This window comes from Vigna umbellata, chromosome 11 (genome assembly GCF_029865625.1).
Source record: "Vigna umbellata cultivar VRB3 chromosome 11, Vumbellata_1.0, whole genome shotgun sequence".
Lineage (NCBI taxonomy): Eukaryota > Viridiplantae > Streptophyta > Magnoliopsida > Fabales > Fabaceae > Vigna > Vigna umbellata.
In genome coordinates this window covers 18341362-18367921 of record NC_142175.1, presented here as the reverse complement: position 1 = coordinate 18367921, position 26560 = coordinate 18341362, and the positions used below count along the sequence as shown (strand labels likewise).

The following is a 26560-nucleotide window of genomic DNA, read 5'->3' as shown; positions in this document are numbered from 1 at the left end:
GCAGTTGGTAAACATTATGGAGAGCCTACCTGAGTAAATTATAGCAAAATCCATCAGTCTAGTTAAGGTTGTTTAGGAAAGGAGAACAAGTGACTTACCTGAAAATTTGAAGATGTCATGAGGGAGTTGTTCTCTCATTTGTTCTCTAGTATGTCTTAATTTTCGAGGACGAAAATTTTTTTTGTTGGGGAGAATGTAAGGGCCGAAAAATTTTAAGAAATTGGAGAATACAGGTGTATGCATAAGATTGGACCGTTCAGTTTTCAGAGTCATATATAAATGAAAATCTCAAAAATTCGTCTCATTCTCTGCATGCACAAACTCTCTCTCCAACCTTCTAATCTCTGTTTTCTCCTCCTTCTCTCTAAAAATCTCTCATCTCACTTCATCTGATCTACAATCAGATTATGCGTAAGTTATCCTAGTGTCAAGGACTTCCATTCTCACCGATCAAACTTGTGTTTTGAACGGGTAAGTTTCATTTCTTGAGTTTTGTTAAAATCTGGAAAATTTTGTCACATGCAAGGTAGTCTACTAGTTGCATGTGTTCTTCAACCTTCTCTTCTCCTTTCTAACTTCATTTTGGTCCATTGGGTGGTCTTTTCTCACCAATCGGTGAACTGTAGGTGTTCATAGGATTTTCTGGTGATGATCGAGTCTGCAGTTGTTGAGCTCTCGGTTCGATCATAGAGGTAAGGAAAGCTAGTTAATTTAATTATGATTTATTATGTATGAATATGTTGTTTGATGATTATGCATGTGTGTAAAAGTGAATGAATTGGTATTCGACATTGTTGGACGTGTGCATGTGTGGATAATTTGATGTTGGCTTGATTTATGTGTATTTCCGAGACCTGTAAACTGGTTGAGAAGTTTTGCAGAGTTATGTAGAAAGTCGAGCGCTCGTTGTTGAACGCTCGGTCATGTCGGTTAATTGGGCTTAGCGGTATTCGGTTTCGTGGTGATATTCGGTCTTAGTGTTGTTCGGTTTAATATTGACGTTCAGTTTTAAATGTACTAGTTTTCATCCTCGGTAGTCTTCGGGTTGGCATTATCATTCGTTCTTAGTCGTACTACGTTTAACGTTCGTTATTTGTAGTACTATGTATTAGCGTTCGGTTTTGGTAGTATTTGATGGAGTATAGCGTTCGGTCATACACTGGTATTCGGTAGTCATAGCGATCGACCCTCTCGATCATATATAGATTGGCTGCTCGGCCATGTTTAGGTACTCGGTCATTAACTGGGTTTAGTCTCTTTAGTCTTACCCGTTCATGACCATTCGACCTTAGGTGTGTGGATGGTTTCTTGTTAGCACTCGGTCTCGTACTAGCACTCATTCTTAGTAGTGCTCGGTCTCGTTCTTGCGCTCGTTCTTGGTAGTGCTTGGTCTTGTACTAGCGCTCGTTCTTAGTAGTGCTCGGTCTTGTACTAGCGCCATTCTTGGTAGTGCTCGGTCTCGTACTAGCGCTTATGCTAGTGTTAGCGTTCAACCTAAGTCAATAGTGTTCAACCTAAGACCTAAGTATTCAGTCTAAGCTAATAGTGTTCGGCCTAAGACCTAAGTGTTCGGTCTAAGCCAGTAGTGTTCGGCCTAAGATATAAGTGTTCGGTATCATATTCAAGCGTTTGGTTTAACTTTAGTATTTGGTTGTTCTAGTGCTAGGCCCTAAAACCGTGTTCGGCTAATGCTTGAGTCTTACTCTTAAATGACCGTCGGTCAAGTTCACATATTGAGAGTGTTTTGTCGTTCGGTCTTGTTCATAGGTTATGTTGATATTTTTCGTTCGGTCGTGCTCAAGGGTGGTGATTGTTTTACTGTTTGGTTTGATTTTACTTAAATGTGTTATGGATGAGGAAGTATGTTGGTATTGAAGAATGGTATGATATTTGTAATATGGATGTGAGAAAGGAATCCCAAGGAGGGATATTCTAAGTTGATTATATGGTGTTATGTATTGAAGTAGGGACTCCGGGATTGAGGAATGATCCTGACACTTTCAATAACCCTATATCATGTAGAGATGGGTGATTGTGTCGTGGAAAGTAGCAGAAGGTCCTAGTTTATGGTCACTGGTTAGGGCCATAGATGTCTGACGGATTAACCTTGGTGTATGGTATTGTTGATGGTGGTTGAGGATGTGAATTATGATTATTATTTCTGAGCAAGGTTGCTCCACCATACACGGGTGCAGGTTCCCCATGAGTCTGACGTTAATACATATGTCCGGACAGTAGAAAGGGTTTCAAGTGGATTTGATAAATTGTTGAGTTGTTTGATTTATCACACGTATGTATATTATTTTTTTTTAAAACTGTATGTAAAAGCTTTTGATATTGTAGCTTACCCTTGCTTTTCTGTAGCATGTCTTTGTGTGTATATTTATTTCTCTTTTGCTATGATCACTTGATTTGTGTGAGCTTAGGGATACATTATTTCTAGTTGGAGCAGTTGAAGGAGGATAAGTGAAACTGATAGTATAGGTAGTTATTTTGTTCTTCAGGTGAAATTTTTATTCACCAAATATGTATTTGTATTATTATTATCCATGTAATGTTTCATTTTAATAGTTTTATATTGCTAAATTTGGGATGTTACAATATCTTAAATGGATTTTGCTTATATCGAATTTCTAAATTCGATATTTTTTTAGATTTTGTTTTTCAATTTAAAATTTAATATATATTTAGTTAAATTTAATATTTTAATATAATTTAATATATATATTAGCATTTTAATATTATAAAATAGGTTTTATTAAATTAAAACAAGTAAAAAAGTTAAAAGAATTAAAAAGATACAAAAGAATAATAATTAAAAAATAACAAAAATCTTAAAATGATGATGAATTTGGAATTTTTTTTCAATCAATTTCGAAATTTGTTGAATTTTTTAATGATTTAGAAAATATTAATTTTTTTATTTTTTTTAATAATTTCATTTAATTTTATTGAAGGGTATTTTTGTTTATTAGGAGTGTAGGAAGAAGTCTAGTTGATTTAAGACCATTGTAAGGTCGAATAAGTCATGCAAAAATTATTATTAATAAATAATTTATTTTGTTATATTAATTTTTTTATTGTTAATTTTATCTTTTTATAACTTTAATTGATTAGTCATTTAATAAATTATTAAAAAATAATTTATATTTTTAAAGTATTAGTTTTGTATAATATTTTTTTCACTTTTAATTTTACTCCTTTATGAGAAATAAAACTAAATAATTACTATTTTGTTCTTAAAAATAAATATGATATAAAATAAAATATAAATAATAAAAATTATTATTAATATATATATATATATATATATATATATATATATATATATATTCTGGTTTTCAATAACAAACACAAAATCAATTTATCCATCACCATAGTCCATTTCAGCATATTTTAATTATTCAGAATTAGTTTCAGAACCAACAAAAACAAATTTAGAATTGATTCCTGGCCCATTGAAGCATCCCAAAATCGATTTTAAATTGGTTCTTTCTCTTTATAACTAGGCAAGAATCGATTCTCCTTTTTACTATAATCGATTCTAAAACCTTCCACACATGAAAACCCATTTACAGCATCAAATTAGACGATATCATTTTAATCTTTGACTTAATATATACTCACATATCTATTACATGATGCGCCGATGGAATAAAAAGATAAAATAACATTCGTTTTTCCAAATTGTCGCAAATTATCACCAAACAAATTATATACTCGCAAATTCATCCTTGCATATAAACGTTAATAATATCATCCATAGAAACCAACACAACCTTATTAACAAGTGTGACGTCCCAAAATATATATAAAAGCATATATAATAAAGACATTATCATGCATAATATAGGAAAGCAGTCAAGAGTAATTAAGGATTATAGTCATTTTCAGAGTAACTTCGGAAATTAAACTTCAACTCCGAAAAGATCTTAAACAGTAAACTTATAGGAAAACAATATTTTAAACTACAGACAATAATCAATAACATCCTAAGGAGATTAGGCAGTAGCATTGTCCTCAACTTCCAAGGTCGTCCCCAAACGAACCTCCTCGCCATCTGCTCCCACCCAAGTGGATGATCATTCCAAAAGAAACATACATAAGCAACAACAAACAAACAAGGGTGAGCTAGATATAAAAAGCATGTTATTCAACCTCACACGACATACAAAAGTCACTCAAACATGGTAAAATGACATCACAAGACGTGTTATTTTATAAACCGACTCGTCCGGACTAGAATGATTGTCGAGCTATGGCGGGTTATGCACTTGTGGTGGCCTCTACTGCTTTGCAAAGCCATTGCCAATGAATTTCACCCTACCACACTCACAAGGTTAGTCCGCTATCACTCACCTTGGGCCATACTGGAAGCACCCAAGACTAGGACCTCCTGCTACTACTCACTACATGATTCGATCCTCTCTACTTGAGAATGATTGATCATTGTAGTTTCAGGAAAACCCCCAAAATTGAGCTACCATACAATCATTCTACACACCACCAGGGTACCAAATCAACACCTAACCGAAAGTTAACAACTCCACACATGACCAAACGGTACCAAATTAACACATGACCGAACGGTAACAACTCGACACCAGACCGAACGGTAATCAACTCGACACCTCACCGAACGATAATCAACTCGACACCTGATCGAACGGTACCAGAGCAGCACCAGACCAAACGGTATAAGACTGAGAGCAACATAAGACCGAACGGTCAACTGTAGCGTTCTACATAATTATGCAGAATTTCAACCAGACTCTAGAGTACCATTTCCATTTTCCCCATATCGATTTACAACAGAAATTTTTAGTTCCATAATTACTCATACAGATCCATACAAAACAAGGTCACTCTAAACACAAACTTGTTCATCAAACAACAGAATATTACAGATCTCAGCACATGTATTGTTCATATAACTCATAGAAAAGTATCTAGCTCCCCTTACCTGGGTTTCTCCAAGCACTACTGAAACTGCCCTAGCAGTACCCTTGACAACACAAAACTCAACCTGCCCCGATCGAAAAGAAGAAGACGTTCGGTAGAAATGAAACCCTCTACTCTACGGACGCTTGGGTAGCACTAAAATCGGATTCCTATAGTTCAAGGTGCTGGGAATCTAGCCATCACTTAAAAAAAATGGAATAGAAGGTGCTTCAATAATTCCTCTTTAGCCGTGACCTGCACACCAACTCACATCCCATCCCATCACCTCTTCATTCTCAAAGAAATAAAGGTAATAATTCCTCCTTCCACTTTCATTACGTGCTGGACTCTCTTCTTCTTTTGATGACCAAAACTTCCTCCTTTTATCCCCTCCGTGCAGCATTTTTAAAGCCAAGTCTTGCTTCCCTACGTGTTGTGCTCCCAGGACGGTGCAAAATGAAAGTAAAGGGCCCTCCGTGTGCTTTTCTCAAAAGGCTAAGGAAAAATGAATATCCTAAAGTTGCATCTCCACTTTCTACTTCAGTAGAATGAATGCGCAATCATTTTCTTTTTCAAAAGAAGGCAAAAACATCAATTGTGCTGCTCTCCATTTTGCCAAATAAAAAAATAATCAACTTTTCCTATGGGGCGACTGGTGCTTCCAAGCAAATAATTGTGCTTTTTAAAAAATTGAAGAAATGAATGACTCCCTTTTTCATAATAATATTTTGGTTTAATAGGTTCGGAGGTCCCTATATTTGCGGGTTCGTTTCACTTGGGTCCTCCAATTTTAGAAGTGATCAATTAGGTCCCTAATTTAACAAAATTGAGTCAATAATACCCTTTCTCTTAAATGCAAGGGAATCTGAATACAAATTAAAAATTGCAGAAATTGCCACGTATTAAGCTCAAACTCTGCCACCTGCAAATAAAATGATGCCTCAGATTCCCTTGCATTTAACGGAAAGGGTATTATTGACTCAATTTTGTTAAATTAGGGACCTAATTGATCACTTTTAAAATTGGAGAACCCAAGTGAAACGAACCCGCAAATATAGGGACCTCCGAACCTATTAAACCTAATATTTTCACCCCATCTTCTTTTAATATATATATATATATATATATATATATATATATATATATATATATATATATATATATATTTTAGGTTCTTACAACAAGTGTTTATTCAAAATTCTAATCCATAACATCCTTGATATGATTTGAGAAAAAAAAGTTTAGTAAAATTATATAAAAGATTAAAATTCTCAAAATTTTTGAAATCTTTTAATATTAATTTTTAATTTTAATTAATCATATTATTTTAATAAATTATTAAAAATCTCAATTGTATTTTAAAATAACCCATTTTTTCATTTTAAATTCTTACAAAAATAAACTTTCCATTAAAAGTAGTTCATTGTAACACATCATAAATTATTTGATTCGATTTCAATAATTTGTGTAAATTACAATAACATATTTTTACATTTATTTCAGATATAGTACAAAAGAGTAAAAAAAATAAGAAAAGATAATGTCAAGAAAAAAGAAAAAAAAAAGATGATATCAAATTAAATGAATGTTGCGTGTGTCAAAATACCATTTTTCTTACAATTTTTCATCCTCTTCTGGTAGTTGTTGCCACAAGCAAAGCACACACACTGAAAACTGAGTCTAGAACTACTGAATACTCTAGAATGAAATTCCACTGCACACATTCTTCATTCCAATCTTTCTTCCTCACTCTCACCTTTTAAAAGATGCCATCACCTTACCCTCTCAGAAACCTCACCACCCCATCACCACCACTTCTCCATTTTCTTCCTTCAACCCCTTTCACTCTGTCATTCTTCCACCCTCCATTATTCCATTCCCATGCCATGATGCCTTCATTTTCTTCCTCTGCATCTTCATCTTCTTCTTCACCTTCTCCGTCAACATCCTCCAACCCCCAACAACACCACGAACAATATTCTCAAAACAACCTTAACCAACACCTCTCCCACGTTCTCAAATACCACAACCAAACCAAGCACAACCTCAACCATTACGCCCGGGGGCCTCACGGCCTCGACTGGGCCAACCAGCCCAACCCGTTTCGTAGATACCTCTCCGCTCCTCTCATCTCTCTTCTCCACCCACAACCACCGTATCAACCACCGCTTTACCACTCTCTCTTCCTTTCTTTCCCCTCTCCCCACCCCATTTCCCAATCCACCGTTTCACAGTTCCTCTTCGATTCCCTCGCCCTCTCCGCCTGGAAAACCACTGGCTTCTCCACTTGGTCCCTCAGAGTTAACCCCAGTAGTGGCAATTTGCACCCCACTGAAGCCTACATCGTTGCCCCACCCATACCCTCTATCTCTGATTCCGCTTTTGTCGCTCATTATGCCCCAAAGGAGCATTCTTTGGAACTCAGAGCCCAAACCCCATCTGGGTTTTTCCCCAAGTTTTTTCCAACCAATTCGTTTCTGGTTGGGTTGTCCTCGGTTTTCTGGCGTGAGGCTTGGAAGTATGGGGAACGCGCGTTCAGGTACTGCCAATTTTGTGCTTAAATTATCCCCCTTTTTCAAATGTTTAATTAGTAGTGCTATAAATACTACACATTTGGTGAGTGGTCATTTAAGTCTTAAAACATTGTTTTAGTTTGTCATCGAAGTTTGTTAAAGATGTTATTTTGTTAATTCTTTTATTGTAAAAATATTCTCTTTTTTAATAAGCATGATATAGTTTATGCATGTGTTAATACGTAGGAACTCTCTTCATTTAGCTTCTCTCAGTGTTGATGATGATTTTAGTTTGTGCATCATGGAGAAGTTTAATTCACTTTTCTATTTTTTCATTTTATAGAAGTAATTATGGAGAAATTTATCTAGACAAGGAAAAATTCATTAACTTAGGGACTGAACTGATAATATTTTGTACTTCAGAAATTGTCTAAGTAGTTTTGTTAAATTAATAATCACTTAAGAGAGAATAAAATAGGGACGGAATTGATGGTTTATTCAATTCAGGTACTGTAACCATGATGTTGGTCATGCCATTGGGGCAGTTGCCATGGCTGCTGCGAGTCTTGGTTGGGATGTGAAGGTTTTGGATACCTTGGGGTGTGAGGAGTTGAAGAGGCTCATGGGGCTTCATGTTTTCCCTGATTTTGAGATTCCGTCGCGTGCTGTTAGAGGGAAGATTCCAGAAATTGAGTTTGAGCATCCTGATTGTGTGATGCTGGTTTATCCGAGTGGGGTTGATGGATTTGATGTTAATTGGAAGGAATTAAGTGAAGCTATATTGGGGTTTGATAAGTTGGAGTGGAAGGGGAAACATAATTACCTTAGCAAAGAGCATGTGTGTTGGGATGTTATTTATAGGACTGCTGAGGCTGTGAAGAAGCCTTTGACATTGGGGGATAAGTTCTCGGTTGAGCCGTTTCAGAGGAGTGGTGTTTGTGGGGAGGGTTTTTATAAGGGGTTAACTATGAGGGAAGTTGTTAGGAAGCGAAGGAGTGCTGTTGATATGGATGGAGTAACTAAAATTGAGAGAGATGCATTTTATCAAATTCTGTTGCATTGTCTTCCTTCAGGTTGCCTGGGTGGAGGGAGGCAAAGAAGGCAGCTGGCTTTGCCATTTCGGGCTCTTCCATGGGATGCTGAGGTGCATGCTGCTTTATTTGTTCATAGAGTGGTGGGATTGCCTCAAGGATTGTATTTCTTGGTGAGGAATAAAAATCATTTTGATGAATTGAAGAAAGCTATGCTACCTGACTTTTTGTGGACCAAACCAGAGGGCTGCCCGGATGAGCTTCCACTGTATGAACTGCTCAGATCTGATTGCCGGCAGCTTGTGAAGCAGCTTTCGTGCCACCAGGTATGTGGCAATGGGTGATTGCCTACTTGTCTTTTGAATTTTGCATTGCTTCATGATGTTTCTTAAAGTCCGTGAATTATGTTGTACATGATCAAATAATTTTCTAGTTAGATTGTGAAATGAAACACAGTCATTCAGGAGATGAGAGATGATAGGTTTCTGGAAAATGAAACCTGTCTTTCTCACTCCAAAACACCAAAGTAAGTCCCAAAGGGAAAAGAATGGTATACTCTTGTATTAACAGCAATCAAAGTACAAGTACAATGGGTATAAGCGGGAGCCTAATCCCCCTCCTCAGGTTCTAGCCCTGACTATACAAAGTAAAGTCTTAACTAACTAAACAGAAATACAATGGTTCTGTTTTATATGCAAGCACACCCGCTCCTTCCTAACTGTTAATACAGTTAGGCTCTCCAACTTACTTTCCTACCTTTCTCCTTCTCTCATACACTTTCCAGCCTCTAACAAGAGATGTCTTTATTAGCATGAAAGTCAGGGTTTATGCTACTGTTTTTAATAGATAACGGAGTTAAATTTGGATTTTGCTTTGAAGCCGTAATTATTATTTAAACACATTTTATTTGGTTTGTATAAATTAATAAGATATCCATCCGCTTCACAATTATCACATACTGTCTGGTAGTTTTGTCTCTACTGAATAAGTGAATAGACGGTTGTTTATTCCTGATAGCATCATAGTATGGGATTTGTGTATCTGGGTATCAAAGCTTTGACTTATTGCCGTGCTTTATTATCTTAAGATCTAATGGTTGAGGTACAGAAATGGTTTAGCTTTTGATTGATATATTGATAACTCTAATGTACAATGATATTATACCATTAATTGTATAACACTAATATCAGTCTTATTTCTAATTAGAATATGAACTGATACTCCATGAATATTGTATATCCTGCTTTACAAGTGTATCACGTTCTTGCAGGACATTGCAAGTGATGGTTGCTTCAGCCTTGGTATGTTGGCCCGTATGGAACCTACTTTGTGTGAAAAGAATGTCTGGATGTATCCACGATTATTTTGGGAAACTGGAGTCCTTGGACAGGTGCTGTACCTTGAAGCACATGCTATTGGAATCTCAGCAACTGGAATTGGTTGCTTCTTTGATGACCCTGGTATGATTCTTTGTTCACCACTGCTTTGAGAACTTTGGTCTGGTGGCCGTTATTTCTTTTTTTTTTTTTGAGTCCTTGTCAAAAGCATTCACATCAATTGCACTTTTATATATTGGAAAAGTATTCAATACTTAAGCATATTAATTGAACTTTTCACATCAAGTGAGTGTTGATAATTTGACATCTTTCTTCAATGTTGCATTATGCTAACATGTATTAAAGTTTTAGTTTCTAAATTGTCTCTTTTATGCAGCCATTTCTCATTTAACATTTGGTTGAACTTGGATTTTAAATTTGAATTTAGTATATGGTACTGCAATTAGATAGAAACTGCACCGAGGTCCCTAAAGATATTCATTGAAGTAAAATCATGTTTGATGTGATGATAACGTTTGCAGTGTTATTCACAATTTACGGTGACGATGGGAACTTTGGACCTTTATCTTATAGTAAGTAGTTCAATATCTGAGTGCTGGCAGATTTCCTTGTTAAATTATAGGAAACAGAGATATATTGTGCTCAAACCGTATATTTTTGAGACACATGTTTTATTTACATTGGGGAAATGAAACCAATACAATATTTGAGACACATGTTTTATTTACATTGGGGAAATGAAACCAATACAATAAATAGAGAAGATTTTGATATCCTCCAATAATAAAGGTATGATATGAGAATAAATAAAAATGTTTCACTTGAGATTGAAAAGAAATTTTCTAGAGGGCTTGATTGATCCCTCTCATAATCTTCTATTTATAAAAATAAATTGATGCAAGAGTACATGATAATTAGGGTAATCTTAGACACAATATAATCATGATAGGGTAACCTAGACACAATATAATCATGATAAATAGGGTAACCTAGACATAATATAATCATGATAAATAGGGTAACCTTAGACATAATATAATCATGATAAATAGGGTAAATATTCTAACACTCCTCCTCAAGCTGAAGCATACGAATTGTATGTGTCAAGCTTGGAATAAATAAACTCATTCCAACAAAATCAACTTGTCTAAAATGTCGAGGCAATAGACGTGGTAACTCTGGCTTCGAATAAGAATAAGATGTACATATGCTTATAAACCAAATTGGACTCACAAACCAGTGTAACCAAAGAGACTCTCATAAGCTTATGGAGAATAATATTTGACAACCACGAAACTTCATCTAACACCATGAACCTTTATGTAGGATGACTTTGACAAAGTTGATTTCCATCAAAAGTGAATGATGAGTGGTAGACAACGACAAACTGCAGAGATTGGATTGCCATCAAATAAGGATGGGGCCTGCATGGCTTAAAGCGACAAACTATAGAGATTGGATTCCATTAAATATGGATGGGCCTTGCAATAGCTAAAAGCGACAAACTACAAGGACTAAATCCATCACTGGCTGATGGGACTTGTAGTGGTTGAAACAAACTGTAGTGACTAAACTTCCATGACTGATTGATGGGGTCTGCGATGGCTGATAATGGCTGCCGTGTAATTCAAATTCTGTTTTTTCTGTTATTGTATAATCTTCAGGTGTATATAAACAATGTACCCCATTCATTCTTTTAATGAGAGTTTATTTTTTCTGATATACTTCTGTGATATTAGTCTTCTCTGCAATAGCTTTCTTTGGTTCCAATAGTGGTATCCAGAGCCAAGGTTATAGAACCTGGTGCGTGTGTGTTTGCTCATCACAAGAGAACCTACTGTGGTTGAGAAGGGTGGTTGTAGCATCTTAACGAAAGACAAGAAGACTGTTCTTGATCAAGAAGTTGGCAGAAATGGCTGATGTATCCTCGATACAATTTCCAGTTCTTTCAGACAAGAATTGGAATCGCTGGAGCACCCAGATGCGTGTGATGTTTCGGGTACAAGGAGTCAGTGATGTTGTTGAAGGATCAGAAGCAGATCTTTCTGGCAAAGAGGAACAGAAAAAAGAATTAAAGATGAAGGATGACAAGGCGTTGTTGCTCATTCACCAGTGCGTGGATGATGCCCATTTTGAAAAAATTCAGAACGCAACTACAGCTAAGAAAGCATGGAGTATTCTGGTACGATGCTACGCTGGAGGTGAAAAAGTCAAGAAGGTAAGACTTCAAACCTTGAGGCGACAGTATGAGCATTTGGTTATGGAAGAAGGTGAAACGGTGAGTGATTTCTTCTGCCAGATATTAACAATTACAAATAAGATGAAAGTATGTGGTGAAGCTGTCTCAGATACAATGATCATTGAGAAAATAATGAGATCATTACCGCCGTCGTTTGATTACATCGTTGTGGCCATCGAAGAATCTAAAGATGTTGAAAAACTCAAGATAGAGGAGCTTCAGAGCTCATTGGAGGCACGTGAGATGAAGATACTAGACAGAAACTCTGTAAGACGCGATAATCATGCTCTCAAGGTCAAGCATATTAAAAGCGAGGAGAAAAAGAAGCCTAAGAAACGAGAAGAAAAACTGAGAAAAGGAAAGTGGAGGAAAGATGGCAGTGATGCTGATACAAAAGATGGTAGTGGTGCAGATACAGAAGAACCAGATGATAAAACTGGTTCAACAAGAAAGAAAAATTTCAAGAAAGGGTCAAAGAAGAAAGACAAAAGGAATATTGAGTGTTTCAACTGTCATAGATATGGACACTTTGCATCTGAATGCTTCCCAGAAAAGGCGAGTCAAAAGAAATCTCAAGGCAAAGAGAAAGAAGCTCTTATTGTACAGGAAGAATCGGATGAAGAGACACTAACATTGATGGTGATGACAACCATGGAATGTGAGAAACCAGTGAATAACACATGGTATCTTGACTCGGGTTGCTCGAATCACATGACATGCAATAAAGGATGGCTTGTTAACTTCGATGACACAAAGAAAAGCAAAGTAAAATTTGCTGATGACAGTACTTTGAGGGTTGAAGGCACGGGAGACGTGGTTATCAACAAAAGAAGTGGCTCACAGGCAGTGATTTCCAGCGTGTTGTACATACCTGAAATGAAATGTAATCTCCTTAGTTTAGGACAATTAGTCGAAAAGGGATTCACAGTGGTCATGGGTAATCAGAATCAGGTGAAACTATATGATAAAAAGGGAAGATTAGTATTAACCAGTAACCTTTCAAAGAATAGAACGTTTCAAGTGCGTTTTGATGCAGCAGAAAATACACAATGCCTATCTGTTTTGAAGAATGACGAGAGTTGGACATGGCACTTGCGCTTTGGTCACTTAAACTTCAGAGATTTGCAGAAACTCAAGGAAAAATCCATGGTGTCAGGTATGTCACATATTTCTTTACCTATTGATGCTTGCAAATCTTGTTTGACAGGCAAACAACCAAGAAAAATGTTCCAGACACAAGTTGAGACAAGATCGAAGGAATGCTTGAACGTGGTACATGCTGATATTTGTGGACCACTGGACACGTTGTCATTGGCTGGAAATTGATATTTCATCGTCTTTGTTGATGAATTTAGCAGGATGTGTTGGGTGTTTGTGATTAAAACAAAAGGTGAGGCACTTGATGTCTTCAAGAAATACGTGGCTAATGTGGAAAGAGAAAGTGGCAAGGTCTTGAAGATTTTACGAACTGATGGCGGAGGAGAGTTCACCTCACACGCGTTTGAAGCTTTCTGTCAAGAGAAAGGCATAACACATGAGGTAACAGCACCATACACGCCTCAGCATAACGCACTTGTAGAAAGAAGAAACCGGACTATAATGAACATGGCCAGATGTCTTCTTAAGGAGAAGAACTTGCCACAAAACCTGTGGGTTGAAGCCGTGACGACAGCTGTCTATCTCCTCAACAGGTGTCCAACCAAACGGATAGAAGGAAAGGTTCCTCTGGCAGTCTGGACAGGATCGACACCATCAGTAAAACATTTAAAGGTTTTTGGTTCATTAGCATTTGTTCATACTGCAGATCATAAGAGAACCAAACTTGAAAGCAAAAGCGAGCCAATGGTGTTTGTCGGCTACCATCCGACTGGTGCTTACAAGCTCTATGATCCGATGAGGCGGAAAATGACCATTAGCAGAGATGTGATCGTGGTAGAGAAAGAATCTTGGGATTGGAGTTACATGCATACAGATTCAAAGAAGTTTCTGGTTCGTGAGCCCACTGATGATCTCGAACATGAAGAAACTGAAGTAGGACAGAGGGTGTCTCTGTCGATCATAGCAATGAAAATCAACGACCAAAGAGGCAAACTGTGAGATCATCCAGACTTGACGATTATGAAGTGTACTCAGATGCTGCGCTCGATGAAGAAGGAAGGGTAATTCACATCGCTTTAATGGCAGGAGCAGAACCAGTGGATGTGAACGCTGCCTTAAAGCAACCTGAATGGAGAAATGCCATGATAGAGGAGCTTCAGTCGATTGAAAGGAACAACACATGGAAGTTGGTGGATCTTCCACGTGGCAAGCGAAGTATAAGTGTCAAATGGGTATTCAAAAGGAAGCTGAATCCTGACGGAAGCATGTCAAAATACAAAGCGCGTCTTGTGGCAAGGGGTTTTTTGCAGAAGAAAGGTGTCGATTTTGACGAGGTGTTTGCACCGGTTGCAAGGTTGGAAACCATACGACTTGTTATAGCAGTTGCATGTGCACGAAGATGGCTAATTTTCCAGATGGACGTGAAATCTGCCTTTCTCCATGGCACAATCGAAGAAGTCTATGTTCAGCAACCCCCAGGATTCGAAGAAAAGGACAAAGAAGGGAAAGTATACAGATTGCAGAAGGCATTGTATGGCTTACGTCAGGCACCCAGAGCCTGGAACAGAAGGATCAACGCATCACTCATTCATCATGGATTCGAAAAATGCAAAGTCGAGCACGGGTCTATGTGAAGCAGACTACAGGAGGTAATTTGCTTATTGTTTGTTTGTATGTAGATGATTTACTTGTAACAGGTTCACAGCTGAAGGACATAGATAGATTCAAAGAATTGATGAAGTCAGACTTCGAAATGACCGACTTAGGAGAACCTAGTTATTTCCTTGGAATGGAGTTTACACGTTCAAGCAGAGGACTCGTTATGCATCAACAGAAATATGCAAAGGAGTTGCTCGAACGCTTCAAAATGCATGAGTGTAATGTTGCACGAACCCCTTTAGAAGCAAATGTAAAACTTGGGAAAGATGAAACCGAAGAAGAGGTAGATGAAACAAGATTCAAACAGATTATTGGATCCCTGAGGTTCTTGTGCAACAGCAGACCTGATTTAGTGTTTGGGGTGGGCTTAGTAAGTAGATTTATGAGTCAGCCGAGGAAGAGTCATATGGAATCTGTGAAACGCATCTTAAGATACATAAGAGGCACCTCAAATTATGGAATATTGTTCCCATATGGAAGTCATGAAGATTGCTTGGAGCTCACAGGGTACTGCGACTCTGATTATGGAGGTGATACAGTTGAAAGAAAGAGTACATCAGGGTTCATCTTCTTTATGGACGGTGCACCAGTCTCATGGTCATCCAAGAAGCAATCTGTTGTGGCTCTATCTAGCTGTGAAGCAGAATACATCTCAGGGTGCTATGCTGCCTGTCAAGGAGTTTGGCTTGAAGAACTGTTGAGAGAGCTGCAGATGATAATGGAGAAACCAGTGAAGTTGAAGATGGACAACACTTCAGCCATCAACCTTGCACGAAACCCAGTAAGTCATGGGAGAAGCAAACACATAGAGGTGAGGTTTCACTTCTTGAGAGACATTGTTAACAAAGAAAGGATTAAATTGTGTTACTGCAAAGCTACAGAACAGCTAGCAGACTTGTTTACAAAACCTCTGGCTGCTGACAAATTTGAAGTCATGCTGGAAAAGATTGGGATTGTGTCACTCAAGGATTTGAATTAAGGGAGAGTAATGGCTGCCGTGTAATTCAAATTTTGTTTTTTTCTGTTATTGTATAATCTTCAGGTGTATATAAACAATGTACCCCATTCATTCTTTTAATGAGAGTTTAGTGTTGAAATTCCTTGGTGTTAACCAGTTGATAACACCGACTCTCCTTAGAGACTTTTAAATAAATGACACAAAGCATCAAGAACATCACATCTACTACAATATGCAAAGCTAAACAAATATTATGAAAGGAGGCTAAGGAACCATGCTGAAACAGAGGTAAAATGTTGAAATAGAGAGTTTTTTCTTTTTTTTTATTTGGTCGAGCGAGACGAACGACAGTTGTGAAGTGTGATTCTAACACTAGTAGGGTGGTATGTGACAAACACGCCGGAAGCTTATAAGAGAGAAGTCGTGCGTTGCGTGTGGATGAGAATGAGGCAACGACTAGGGATGGGTCGCGCTCCTCGAGGCGCACAAAACCCCTAACTTTGCCAAAGAAAATGTGACGACGGCGGAGGCGGATGTCGGACAGATGTCGGACAGATGTGGCACGCGTGGCGGCGCTAGGATGAAAAGTAACCCTCTTGCTCAAGGAGGCGATCCAGAATCACTAGTCGTTGGACTAAACTGTGGCAGCAGATGAGTAGACGATGGTCGGCAGCGGACAACGACGAACGGTGGGCAGCGACATGAGTAGACGATGGTCGGCAGCGGACAACGACGAACGGTGGGCAGCAGTGGACAGCGACAGACGACGACGGACGATACGGACAGTGTCGAACGACGTCAGGAATAGAGGTTGATGGTGAAAAACTTCTGTGGACAGTCACTAGCTTCCGGCTACCGGGGGCAACAAAGATAGAGTAGGAAGAGACTCAGAGAACCTGCTCTGATACCAACTTGAGATTGAAAAGAAATAATTCTAGAAGGCTTGATTGATCCCTCTCCTAATCTTCTATTTATAAAAATAAATTGATAAAAGAGTACATGATAATTAGGATAACCTTAGACACAATATAGTCGTGATAGGATAACCTAGACACAATATAATTATGATAAATAGGGTAACCTAGACATAACATAATCATGATAAATAGAATAATCCTAGACACAATATAATCATGATAAATAGGGTAAATATTCTAACAGTTCCCAGTTATACATATAATCTAGATATTCCTAATTATATATGATTTGTTCCTTATTTCTATATTTATAGGGCTTCTCCTCGAACTTGAGCATATAAGTCAAATGTGCTTAGTTTGCTCCAAATATGTGATCAACTGTTCACTATGGTTGACAAATCTAGCAGTGATTGTACTTTTAGATGGAGAACCAGATTCTAGTATCCTCTTATTTCCTTTCTTTTCCAGCAATTGAATTGTGGAGTCATAATCTTTAACAAGTATTTAGTTGTAGCAACTATATGCAGGTGAGTTAAGCACTTGTTTTGGCTCACAAAATTGGTTATAGAGGAGAAGGAATGATATGAAAATAATGCTAAGGATGGATTAGCTTGAGTTTTAATGTTATTCTGTGCAACACTTGTATGCTTAATCATGGGACAACAGAAGAAACGTTATGTACTAATACAATTGAAGTCTTATACTTCAACACTCCTAAATTGTGAAAAACTTACTTGTACTGTACTTGCATTTTGGAATTCTTACAGTTGTTGAAAATATTGTGATCTTTTGCAGTTCATCAGCTCCTTGGCTTAAAAGACTCAACATTCCAGAGCCTCTATCATTTTACTCTTGGAGGTCCTGTCTTAGACAAGCGCATAATGAGTTTACCAGCATATCCAGGCCCTGATGTTGATGCTTAAAGCTGCACCAATGAATTCAAATTATCATTCAATGCTCACAGGCCATGTTGGATGAATCCCTGTCAAAACCACACTTCCTAGTAAAATTCTATATATGTGAATCCCTGACATAGGTGAAATAATCTTGCCTGCATAAACTACTACAGATAAAATTTTGACCTTGGTAACAAATTACCTTGTATTGTAAATGTAAAATAATCATCACAGCAATAAGTCCGAGTTAGGAATTGTACTAAAATAATGAATAAATGGTATATCATTTTGTTGTGTAGTTAGCTTTAGAGATTGGTATATCGGTTGAACAAGCCAGTGATAAATCTCTCTTCTATATAAGCTACATTGTCTTTCTTTGTATCATCAATTTTTTATTAAGTATATTTCTTTTATAATTTTTCTGTCATCTTCTATATCTTAGTTTCTTTTTCTATTTTTGAACTCTGGTTATTTATTCTTTTAAACATAATTTAGTTCTTTGTTTAAGTTTGTTAAATTTATTATTTTGTCCAATTATAATTAATTATTAATACTATTAATAATTTTAGTACAATGCTATCATTACAAAATACTACTTTACACGTTTAGATATATGTTTGTTTGTAATTGATAAAGTGAGGTTTTTAGACATCATAAAAGTGTTTTCATCTTTAAGTTATTCAAATAGGATGGAATGATATTGTGAGGAAAAATAACATTTTTTTTTTATTTTCCGTATTTTTTCTTCGATTCATTCATATTGATGAAGTTATTTTCAGTTGATGTGATGTTTCGTTAATATTGTGTAGAGTTAGTTTTTAAAAGTATTTAGTTTAAGGTTTCTTTTGTCAAATTTTTTGCTTGATGTGAAGTGACAATTTGTTTGAATGACATTCATAAAATCAATTTTAGTTGAGTTGGTCAATTAATGGATATTAAAATCATCTTTACCAACATTAAAAAATAATATTGTGACATCGATTTTTTTTTATAGGAACTAAAAGTAATCACATCAAACTTCTTTTAAAAAATTCTAATTGATGTCTGCCAGAAATATACTTTAGCAAATATTATTTGAGAAAACTTTAGTTAATGTCAAACAATAATTAATAATTACCTTAACGAACAGATAAATATAATTAATTTAATCTAGAAAATACCACTATCGATATAGATAAAAAAAATTTTACCTACAATGATAGCTTTGTCCATATAAGCCTTTTCTTTCTTCACTTATTTGGTGGCAAGCAAATATTTACTCCACTTTTATCTCTCAATCTAGATAATAAGCTTGTACATATCTTTTCCATGAAATGAGACAACACTACATTAACTTCCTCAGGGGAGAAGGGTGTTGGGATTCCCTCTTATGTCTTTTTAAAGAAGAAAGATATTGATAATCTTCTCCTCTTAAGGATTCTCCTTCAAATTGGGAGTCTCTACTTCGAATTCCCCTATATCTATCCCTACTTATCCCTACTTTGAGCTTGCTCTTCTCTCAAAATTTTCAATTCATCTGTGATCAAGGCATTTTGTAATTTCCTATTGATTTGCTCTTGACTCATCCTTCTCTTAGTTTCACCAAGTTTGTTGACTGCAGTTTGGAGAGAAAGTTGCTCTTCAGGGTTGCTAATCCTAGGAGAATGTTTCCCAGACATTTTAGAAATTTAAAAGTTTTCTTGAAATAAAGAATAAGAGTTTTCACTTGAAAGCAAATTCCAAGTAAGAGAGGTGAACCTTGAAAGTTGCTTAAATACTAAGTCTTGCCTTGTCAAATATGCTTTTAGTTACTTGCTTAAATTCCTTAAGTCAAAATCACCTTTAAATTTGCTAAAATGCAAGATTCAACAAATAAACACAAAGGAAAAAACTAGACTCTAAGTTCAGACTCTAAGATTTTTCTAAGAGAATACATGAAATTGAAACAAGTGAGGTCTGCTAATTGAGGCTTGGAACTTTGATTCCAAGACACGCTCACTGTCTTCCTGTTTTTGGTTTAGAAATTACAATCAAAGAATGCAAGTGAAAAGAAGAACACTTTGAGTTCTTCCAATCCACTTTCTTAATGGTCTTAATTACAAGTAACTTTGCAAATTGAAAATTAAACGAAAAGGAAAGGTTGCAAATGATGGCAGCTTTGGCTTCTCGCAAGGATTGAAGTGTATTGGTCTCAAGTCAAATCTCACAGCTGCTAAGTAAGTGTGAACTGTTGTTGTAGCACTCAAAAGTGTGGCATATCAGAACTGGTAAACTGCTGGACCGAAAGTTGGCTTCTACACTTGATTTCGCCCACACTCCACTTCCTAAGAGGCTACCATTGATATGAGGTCTTTGGCTATGTTGCACCAATAGAAAAGACCTGTTAGGAGTTGGAAAGTTTATGAAAGGAGGAGGAAGAAGAGTACCAAACGGTAAGGAAATGGGGGGATCAAACGATATTTATATTAATACTGAACGGTAGAGGATACATAGAAAAGGGTGGGAAAGTTTGTTAGGTGGTTAGGGGGAGAGAGAGTATAAATAAACCTCTGTAATTCTATTGAGGAAGTAGCCATTTTCTTTGTAGAAACAGGTCTTGGACCTTTCGAGGGGGATTAGGCTCCCTGATTATCTTTGTATTTCATTATTCGTTATAGTAAATACATATAATACATACAAATCATTTGTTATCTATTGTTTGTGTGTTGTTGTGCGTTTGGATATTGTGAGAAAGTTAGGTTTCTAACTCAGAAACCTAACAAATTGGTCCGACCTGTCGGATCCATTTCGGAGGGAAGTACGATGGAGGGAAGACTTGATGGACGACTTCATGTGGTGGAGGGCCAGTTGGAAGTAGTGGAGATCGTCGTCGAAGAAGTGAAGGCGGATACTGGGAGGACGACACCGTACTCAAGAGGAATAGTCCGATGGAAGTCAGGTGTTTGTGAACGATAATAAGAAGATAATAAGAATATAAGACGTGAGGACGAAATTGGGGGCGGAGAAGGTGATCGGTTCAATTGGAGGAAGAGGATGGAATTGCCCGTGTTCGAACCATTGAACTGGATCAATCGAGTGGAGAGATTCTTCGAATTAGAAGGGTATAGGAGAACGAGAGAGTACGCTTGGCTTATGTCAGTATGGAGGGAAGTGCAAGATATTGGTTTCGGTTCTAGCGAGAGAAAGCAAGGGACCACTCCTGGGAAGGACTGAAGAATGCGATGATCGAGAGGTTTGGAGAAAGAAGGTGAGGGTCGATTTTCGAGAGACTCACGACAAATAAACAGATGGGGACAGTGGAGGAGTACGTCCAAGATTTTGAGGTTTTGGTAAGCCAGATGCAGGGCGTTTCTGATGAGCAACTCATGGGGTACATTCTTGCAGGATTGCAAGAAAACATCAAAAATCGGGTTAGGCCGCACGATCCGCAAGAATTAATGGTGGCGATGCGGATCGCGAGGGACGTGGAAGAGAACAGGGAGGAGGGAAGGCTTGGAGTGGGAATGCGATTCGAACCCAAACAACTTGGGGTCGACCGATAAGGGCGGTGACGAAGAGTGAACCCAGTCGTAATATCGCGAATCGAATAGGAGGCGTAGAGAGTGTTGGTTCCATAAGGAAGGAGGGGAATTACATGGGTGGTACTGGGAAGACTACGAACACCATGGGGAGTGATTTTCGAGGTCGGGGAGCGAGGAACTTGCCCTATCAAGAGTTCCTCAAACAGAGGGAAGAAAGGCGATGTTTCCGATATAGGGGGCCCCTTTAGCCCTAGCCACCATTGCTCGTAACGAAGTTTGAGGGTGGTAATTCTAGGTGAGGATGAAGACGGGGAAGCAGACGAAACAGAGGAAGTGTTAGAACATAAGCCATTGGAGCTGTCAATGTTTTCTCCAAGGGGGTTGACGCAACCAAAAATGATGAAGCTACTGGGAAATTAGGAGGCAAGGAGGTGTTGGTCCTCACCGATAGTGGCGAGAGACACAACTTCATATCTAGAAGGGTGGTAGAGGAGATGGGGTTGGTCGTGGACGACACCAAAACTTATCATGTTAGCCTAGGAGACGGACATCGAAGGAAGACTCTGGGTGGTTGTACATAAGTGAGGTTGAGGTTGGGAGAAGCAGAGATCACGGAGCAGTTCTATGTGTTTGAGCTGGGAGGTGTGAATGTGATCCTTGGGGTAGACTAGTTAGCCAAATTAGGGGAGGTTGTAACAAACTGGGAAAGTTAACTATGGGGTTTAAGCAAGGAGGAAGAGAGATAACTATCTGAGGGACCTAAAGTTAGCTCGAGAAGTAGTTGCTCCAGAAGCACTGCTAGGCAGTGACGATCGTTTGGAGTTTGAGGTCAGTTAAGGTAGTTGGAAAAAAGGTGAAGGAGGAAGGACTGACGGGAAAACAGAAGGAAGAGTTGGAAGAGATGTTGGTGAGGTATTCGCAAGTGTTCTAGGAACCTCAAGGATTACCTCCAGATCATGACAGAGTGCATATAAAGCTCCGTCCATATAGATATCCCCACCTGTTGAAAGGAGAAATTGAAAAGCAAGTTGAGGAAATGCTAAAAATGAGGATCATCCGACCCAGTACAAGCCCATATTCTAGCCTAGTTATTCTTGTCAAGAAGAAGGATGGAAGTTGGCATTTTTGTATAAATTATAGAGCCCTCAATAGAGTTATTGTCCTGGACAAGTTCCCCATTCCAGTGATAGAGGAATTACTTGATGAGTTGCGGGGGACACGTTATTTCTCCAAAGTGGACCCCAAGGTAGGGTATCATCAAATTAGGATGAGGGGAAGAAGGCATCCAGAAAACTACGTTTAGAACACAATTGGGGCACTATGAGTTCTTGGTGATGCCCTTTGGCCTCACTGATAAACAAATTTTTAATCCCCGAAAACGGAGTCAAAAACTTGTTAAGACCTCGACAAGTGTAACCGAATCGTATCAAGTAATAATAAATGGTAAGACCAAGTATCGTTTTCCAAGAGACTCACGACATTAAACAGTTATGTGATTACTCAACTAATTAAGACTCTAAAGAACAAATTTTGGTGTTTTTGGATGCAAATACAATTAAATAAACATGAATGCAATTTGATCAATTGAGGCTAAACACAAGAATGAATGAATGAAGTTGATGATATTGTTGTTGGGTTTAGATTTCACCTAATTTACTCTCATGCATATATGAATTCGTCTTCTTCATTAATGTTAATATCACTTTCTAATTTACCTTAAACCTGATGTCTCGGTGAAGAAAGCCTACTCTTAATTACTAGTTCACAATGTCTTGTCTCCCTAGCAATTAATCATGCATTACATTCGCACAGAAGCTTAAAGGCAACCAGCCCTCATATCCCTATGTCTAGGCAATACTACTTTTGGGAGAATTTTTGCAGATCTAGATTTCCCCGTATGTGTCCATATCGACAAAATCAATGATCATGCAATTGAATGAGTTAAACAAAGCATGCATAGAGTGTAGAGGAAAAATCCTAACAATTAATGAAGTAAAACATATATAATTGATAACAGTTGAAAAACTGTTATTTTCATGCTTAAAATTGATACTAAAAGCAACCTTTAACACTTAGAAACTAGCTTGAAATCGTGCTTGTGGTTATGTTTTTAGAAATAAGAGAGCTAGACAAGTTTATGCTTGATTTCAGTGTTTTTATGCAGGTTTTAAGGTGAATTTGGTAAAAGAAGTGAAGAAGGATAAAGATGGAATCAGAAAAGACATCAAAAAGTGCAAAAGGAGAAGCCGCAACTACCGCTGAGCGGCACTCAGGTAGTCACGTTGGATCCGCTAAGGGGTGATTTGGCCGTTGAGGGGAAGAAAACAACTCACGCACTTACCGCTGAGCGGCACTATTTTCGGTTTGGGCCTAATTTTCTGTAATTTTAGAATAATATATAAGCTTTAGGACGTCCTAGGGTTTGTATCTTTGGCAGAGACGAAGCAAACACACTCTTTTCCACCCCTTGAAGGAAGATCTTGGATGCTCAGGCTACCTCCTCATCTTTCTAGGGTTTTATCTTTCATTCTTTCAATATTGTTCATCTAGTTTCACCATGAATATGGTGAACTAAACCTTTTATTGTTGTTGGGGAATCAATGTAGTCTTGTGAAACTCTCATATATGGAATTTGTTTTAACATCTTATATTAAGATACATGCTTTCTTTCATCTTTAGTTAGGGATTTTCCTCTTTGCTTATTGCTTGCTTTGTTTAACTCATTCATTGCCATGATTGTTGATTTTGTCGATACAGGAACGTACGGGGAAGTCTAGATCCGGGGAATTTCTCCCAATAGCATATTGGTTGCCTTTAAGCTCCTGCACTTTAAGAACTAATTACTAGGAATGCTAGGAATTGTATGAACTCGTAATTAGGGATAGGCCTTCTTGCAAGGTAATTTAGAGAGTGGCATTAGCATTGATGATAAGAATGATGAATTCCTGAAAATATATGAGAGTGGATAAGATAAAATTGATAACCCCAACAACATACTCATCCATATAATTCATTGAAGTGTTTGTTTTGTTCTTTTCCATTGATCAAACTCATGCATACATGTTTACTTATTGTCTTTTGCATTTGAAACCTATAATCAATTGTTCACAAGTCTTAAATAATCAACATATCATATAACTAACTAGGCCGTGAGTCCTTTGGGAGAACGATACTTGGTCTTACCGAGTATTATTACTTGATACGATTCGGTCACACTTGCCGATTGTTAAAAAAGTTTGTGGCGTCGTTTTTCGGTGTTCATAAATTTGTCATCAAGTTTTTGGCGCCGTTGCCGGGGACTCGTGGTTTAACTAGTTCATTGTGTGATTATTGATTATCTTTGACTTGTTTTTGAATTTTGAATTTTGAATTTCTGTTTTTATTTTTTTCTGTTTTTATTTTATTTTATTTTATTTTCTGTTTTTATTTTTATTTTTCTGTTTTCTGTTTTTATCTTCTTATCTCTTATCTTATATCTTCTTTTATATCTTTTTGTGCTAACCAATTTTTCTAGGGTTTTGTTTTCTTGTGTATGCAGGAAGCAATCCGAACTAGAAGTAAGAAAACTGCAGAACCTCTTCTTGAAGGTGTAGACGAGAGTAGACGGAGGAGAAGAATCCATACATCTAGAGAACTTTTTCCTCCTCCGGAAACTCTGTTACAACCATCACCACAAGGTTTTAACCACAGCACAGAAAATATGGAGAATAATAATGCCAGAAGAACTCTTGCAGATTACACAAATATAGCTGGACCTCAACACTTTAACAGCATAGCAAGACCAAGGGTCAATGCAGACAACATGGAGGTAAGCCAGCATTAATTCAACTGGTGAAGAGTAATCAATTTAATGGGTTGTCTCACGAAAGCCCATATGAGCACCTCACAACTTTTAATGAGATTTGCAACACGGTGAAAATAAATAGGGTGCCGGATGAAGCAATCAAACTTAGCTTGTTTCCATTCTCACTAGGAGGCAATGCTATGCTTTGGTTAAATTCTTTTCCATAAGAAAGCTTTACAGAGTGGGAAGCAGTGGTGACCAAATTCCTAAATAATTTTCCACAATCAAAGGTTAATAAAGGGAAGCAAGAGATTTCAGCATTCAGACAAGGCATGGAGGAATCACTGGGGCATGCATGGGACAGGTATAAAAGCTTATTAAGAAAGACACTCACGCATGGCTTTGATGATGTGCAAGTAGTCCTAACCTTTCTTGGAGGTCTTGGTTCACAAACCAAGATGATGCTTGACGCCTCAGCAGGAGGAAATATCAAATGGAAAACTCAAGAGGAAGCTACAGAAATCATTGACAATATGGCTACTAGTGACAATGAGCTCAACAGTGAAAGAGGAGCTCCAATACAACAAAAAGGAGTTCTACAATTACAAACCCATGATGCCTTGCTAGCACAAAATAAGATACTAACTCAACAACTGGAGACTCTTACGAAAACTCTTGCACAACTACCACAAGAGTTAAAGACTGTTGCACAGGCTCAATCACAGTTGTGTGAATTATGTGGAGGTGACCATATCAGTGGTCAATGCGCTTTTCCAGTAGAAGCATTAGAAGATGTGAACTTCATGGCCAATCAATACCGTTAGGGGAATTTTAATCAAGGGTGGAAACCACACCCAAGCATTGGTCACGGACAAACTAGGCAAGCTGGAAGATAACAGTTGAAAAACTATTATTTTCATGCTTGAAATTGATACTAAAAGCAACCTTTAACACTTAGAAATTAGCTTGAAATCATGCTTTTATTCATATTTTAAGAAATAAGAGAGCTGGACAGGTTTATGCTTGATTTCAGTGTTTTTGTGCAGGTTTTAAGGTGAATTTGGTGCAAGAAGTGAAGAAGGAGAGAGATGAAATCAGAGAAGACATCAAAAAGTGCAAAAGGAGAAGCCGCAACTGCCGCTGAGTGGCAGTTTACCGCTGAGCGGCACTCAGAAGCTCACGGGGGATCCGCTGAGGGGCAAAATGGCCGCTGAGGGGAAAAAACCAACTCACGCACTTACCGTTGAGCGGTACTTTACCGCTGAGCGGTACTTTACCGCTGAGCGGTACTTTACCGCTGAGCGGTACTTTACCGCTGAGCGGTACTTTACCGCTGAGCGGCACACTTATGGGCTTGGGCCTAAATTTTCTGTAATTTTAGAATAGTATATAAGCTTTAGGACGTCCTAGGGTTTGGATCTTTGGCAGAAACGAAGCAAACACTCTCTCTTCCACCCGTTTGAAGGAGGATCTGGGATGCTCAGGCTACCTCTTCACCTTTCTAGGGTTTTATCTTTCATTCTTTCATTATTATTCATCTAGTTTCACCATGAATATGGTGAACTAAACCTTGTATTGTTGTTGGGGAATCAATGTAGTCTTGTGAAACTCTCATATATGGAATTTGTGTTTAAACATCTTATTTGAGATACATGCTTTCTTTGATCATTAGTTAGGGTTTTTCCTC

At 37.6% G+C, this 26560-nt stretch overlaps 1 protein-coding gene across 4 annotated transcripts; it reads left to right on the top strand.

The window, feature by feature from the left end:
* The first annotated feature begins 6482 nt into the window (after positions 1–6482).
* Positions 6483–18005, top strand: LOC148191074 (uncharacterized). 4 transcript variants are annotated; one of them, XM_088102097.1, is made up of 5 exons: positions 6483–7480; positions 7962–8811; positions 9756–9945; positions 10344–10394; positions 11149–11542. In XM_088102097.1, the coding sequence occupies exons 1-5, from the start codon at positions 6708–6710 to the stop codon at positions 11151–11153; spliced, it is 1869 nt and encodes a 622-aa protein (XP_087958223.1). In that variant the 5' UTR covers positions 6483–6707; the 3' UTR covers positions 11154–11542. The 4 variants fall into 4 exon arrangements, with proteins under 4 accessions (XP_087958223.1, XP_087958221.1, XP_087958224.1 ...); XM_088102095.1 differs by lacking the exon at positions 11149–11542 and adding an exon at positions 17489–18005 and having other exon boundaries at positions 6485–7480; XM_088102098.1 differs by lacking the exon at positions 10344–10394 and having other exon boundaries at positions 6486–7480.
* Positions 18006–26560: the final 8555 nt, after the last annotated feature.

Bases quoted from the DNA above. Each gene is read 5' to 3' on its own strand.
- LOC148191074 (XM_088102095.1), top strand. From the start codon at position 6,708: ATGCCATCACCTTACCCTCTCAGAAACCTCACCACCCCATCACCACCA. The intron at 7,481-7,961 runs GTACTGCCAATT...TATTCAATTCAG, and splicing joins TATGGGGAACGCGCGTTCAG to GTACTGTAACCATGATGTTG. The intron at 9,946-10,343 runs GTATGATTCTTT...TAACGTTTGCAG, and splicing joins TTGCTTCTTTGATGACCCTG to TGTTATTCACAATTTACGGT.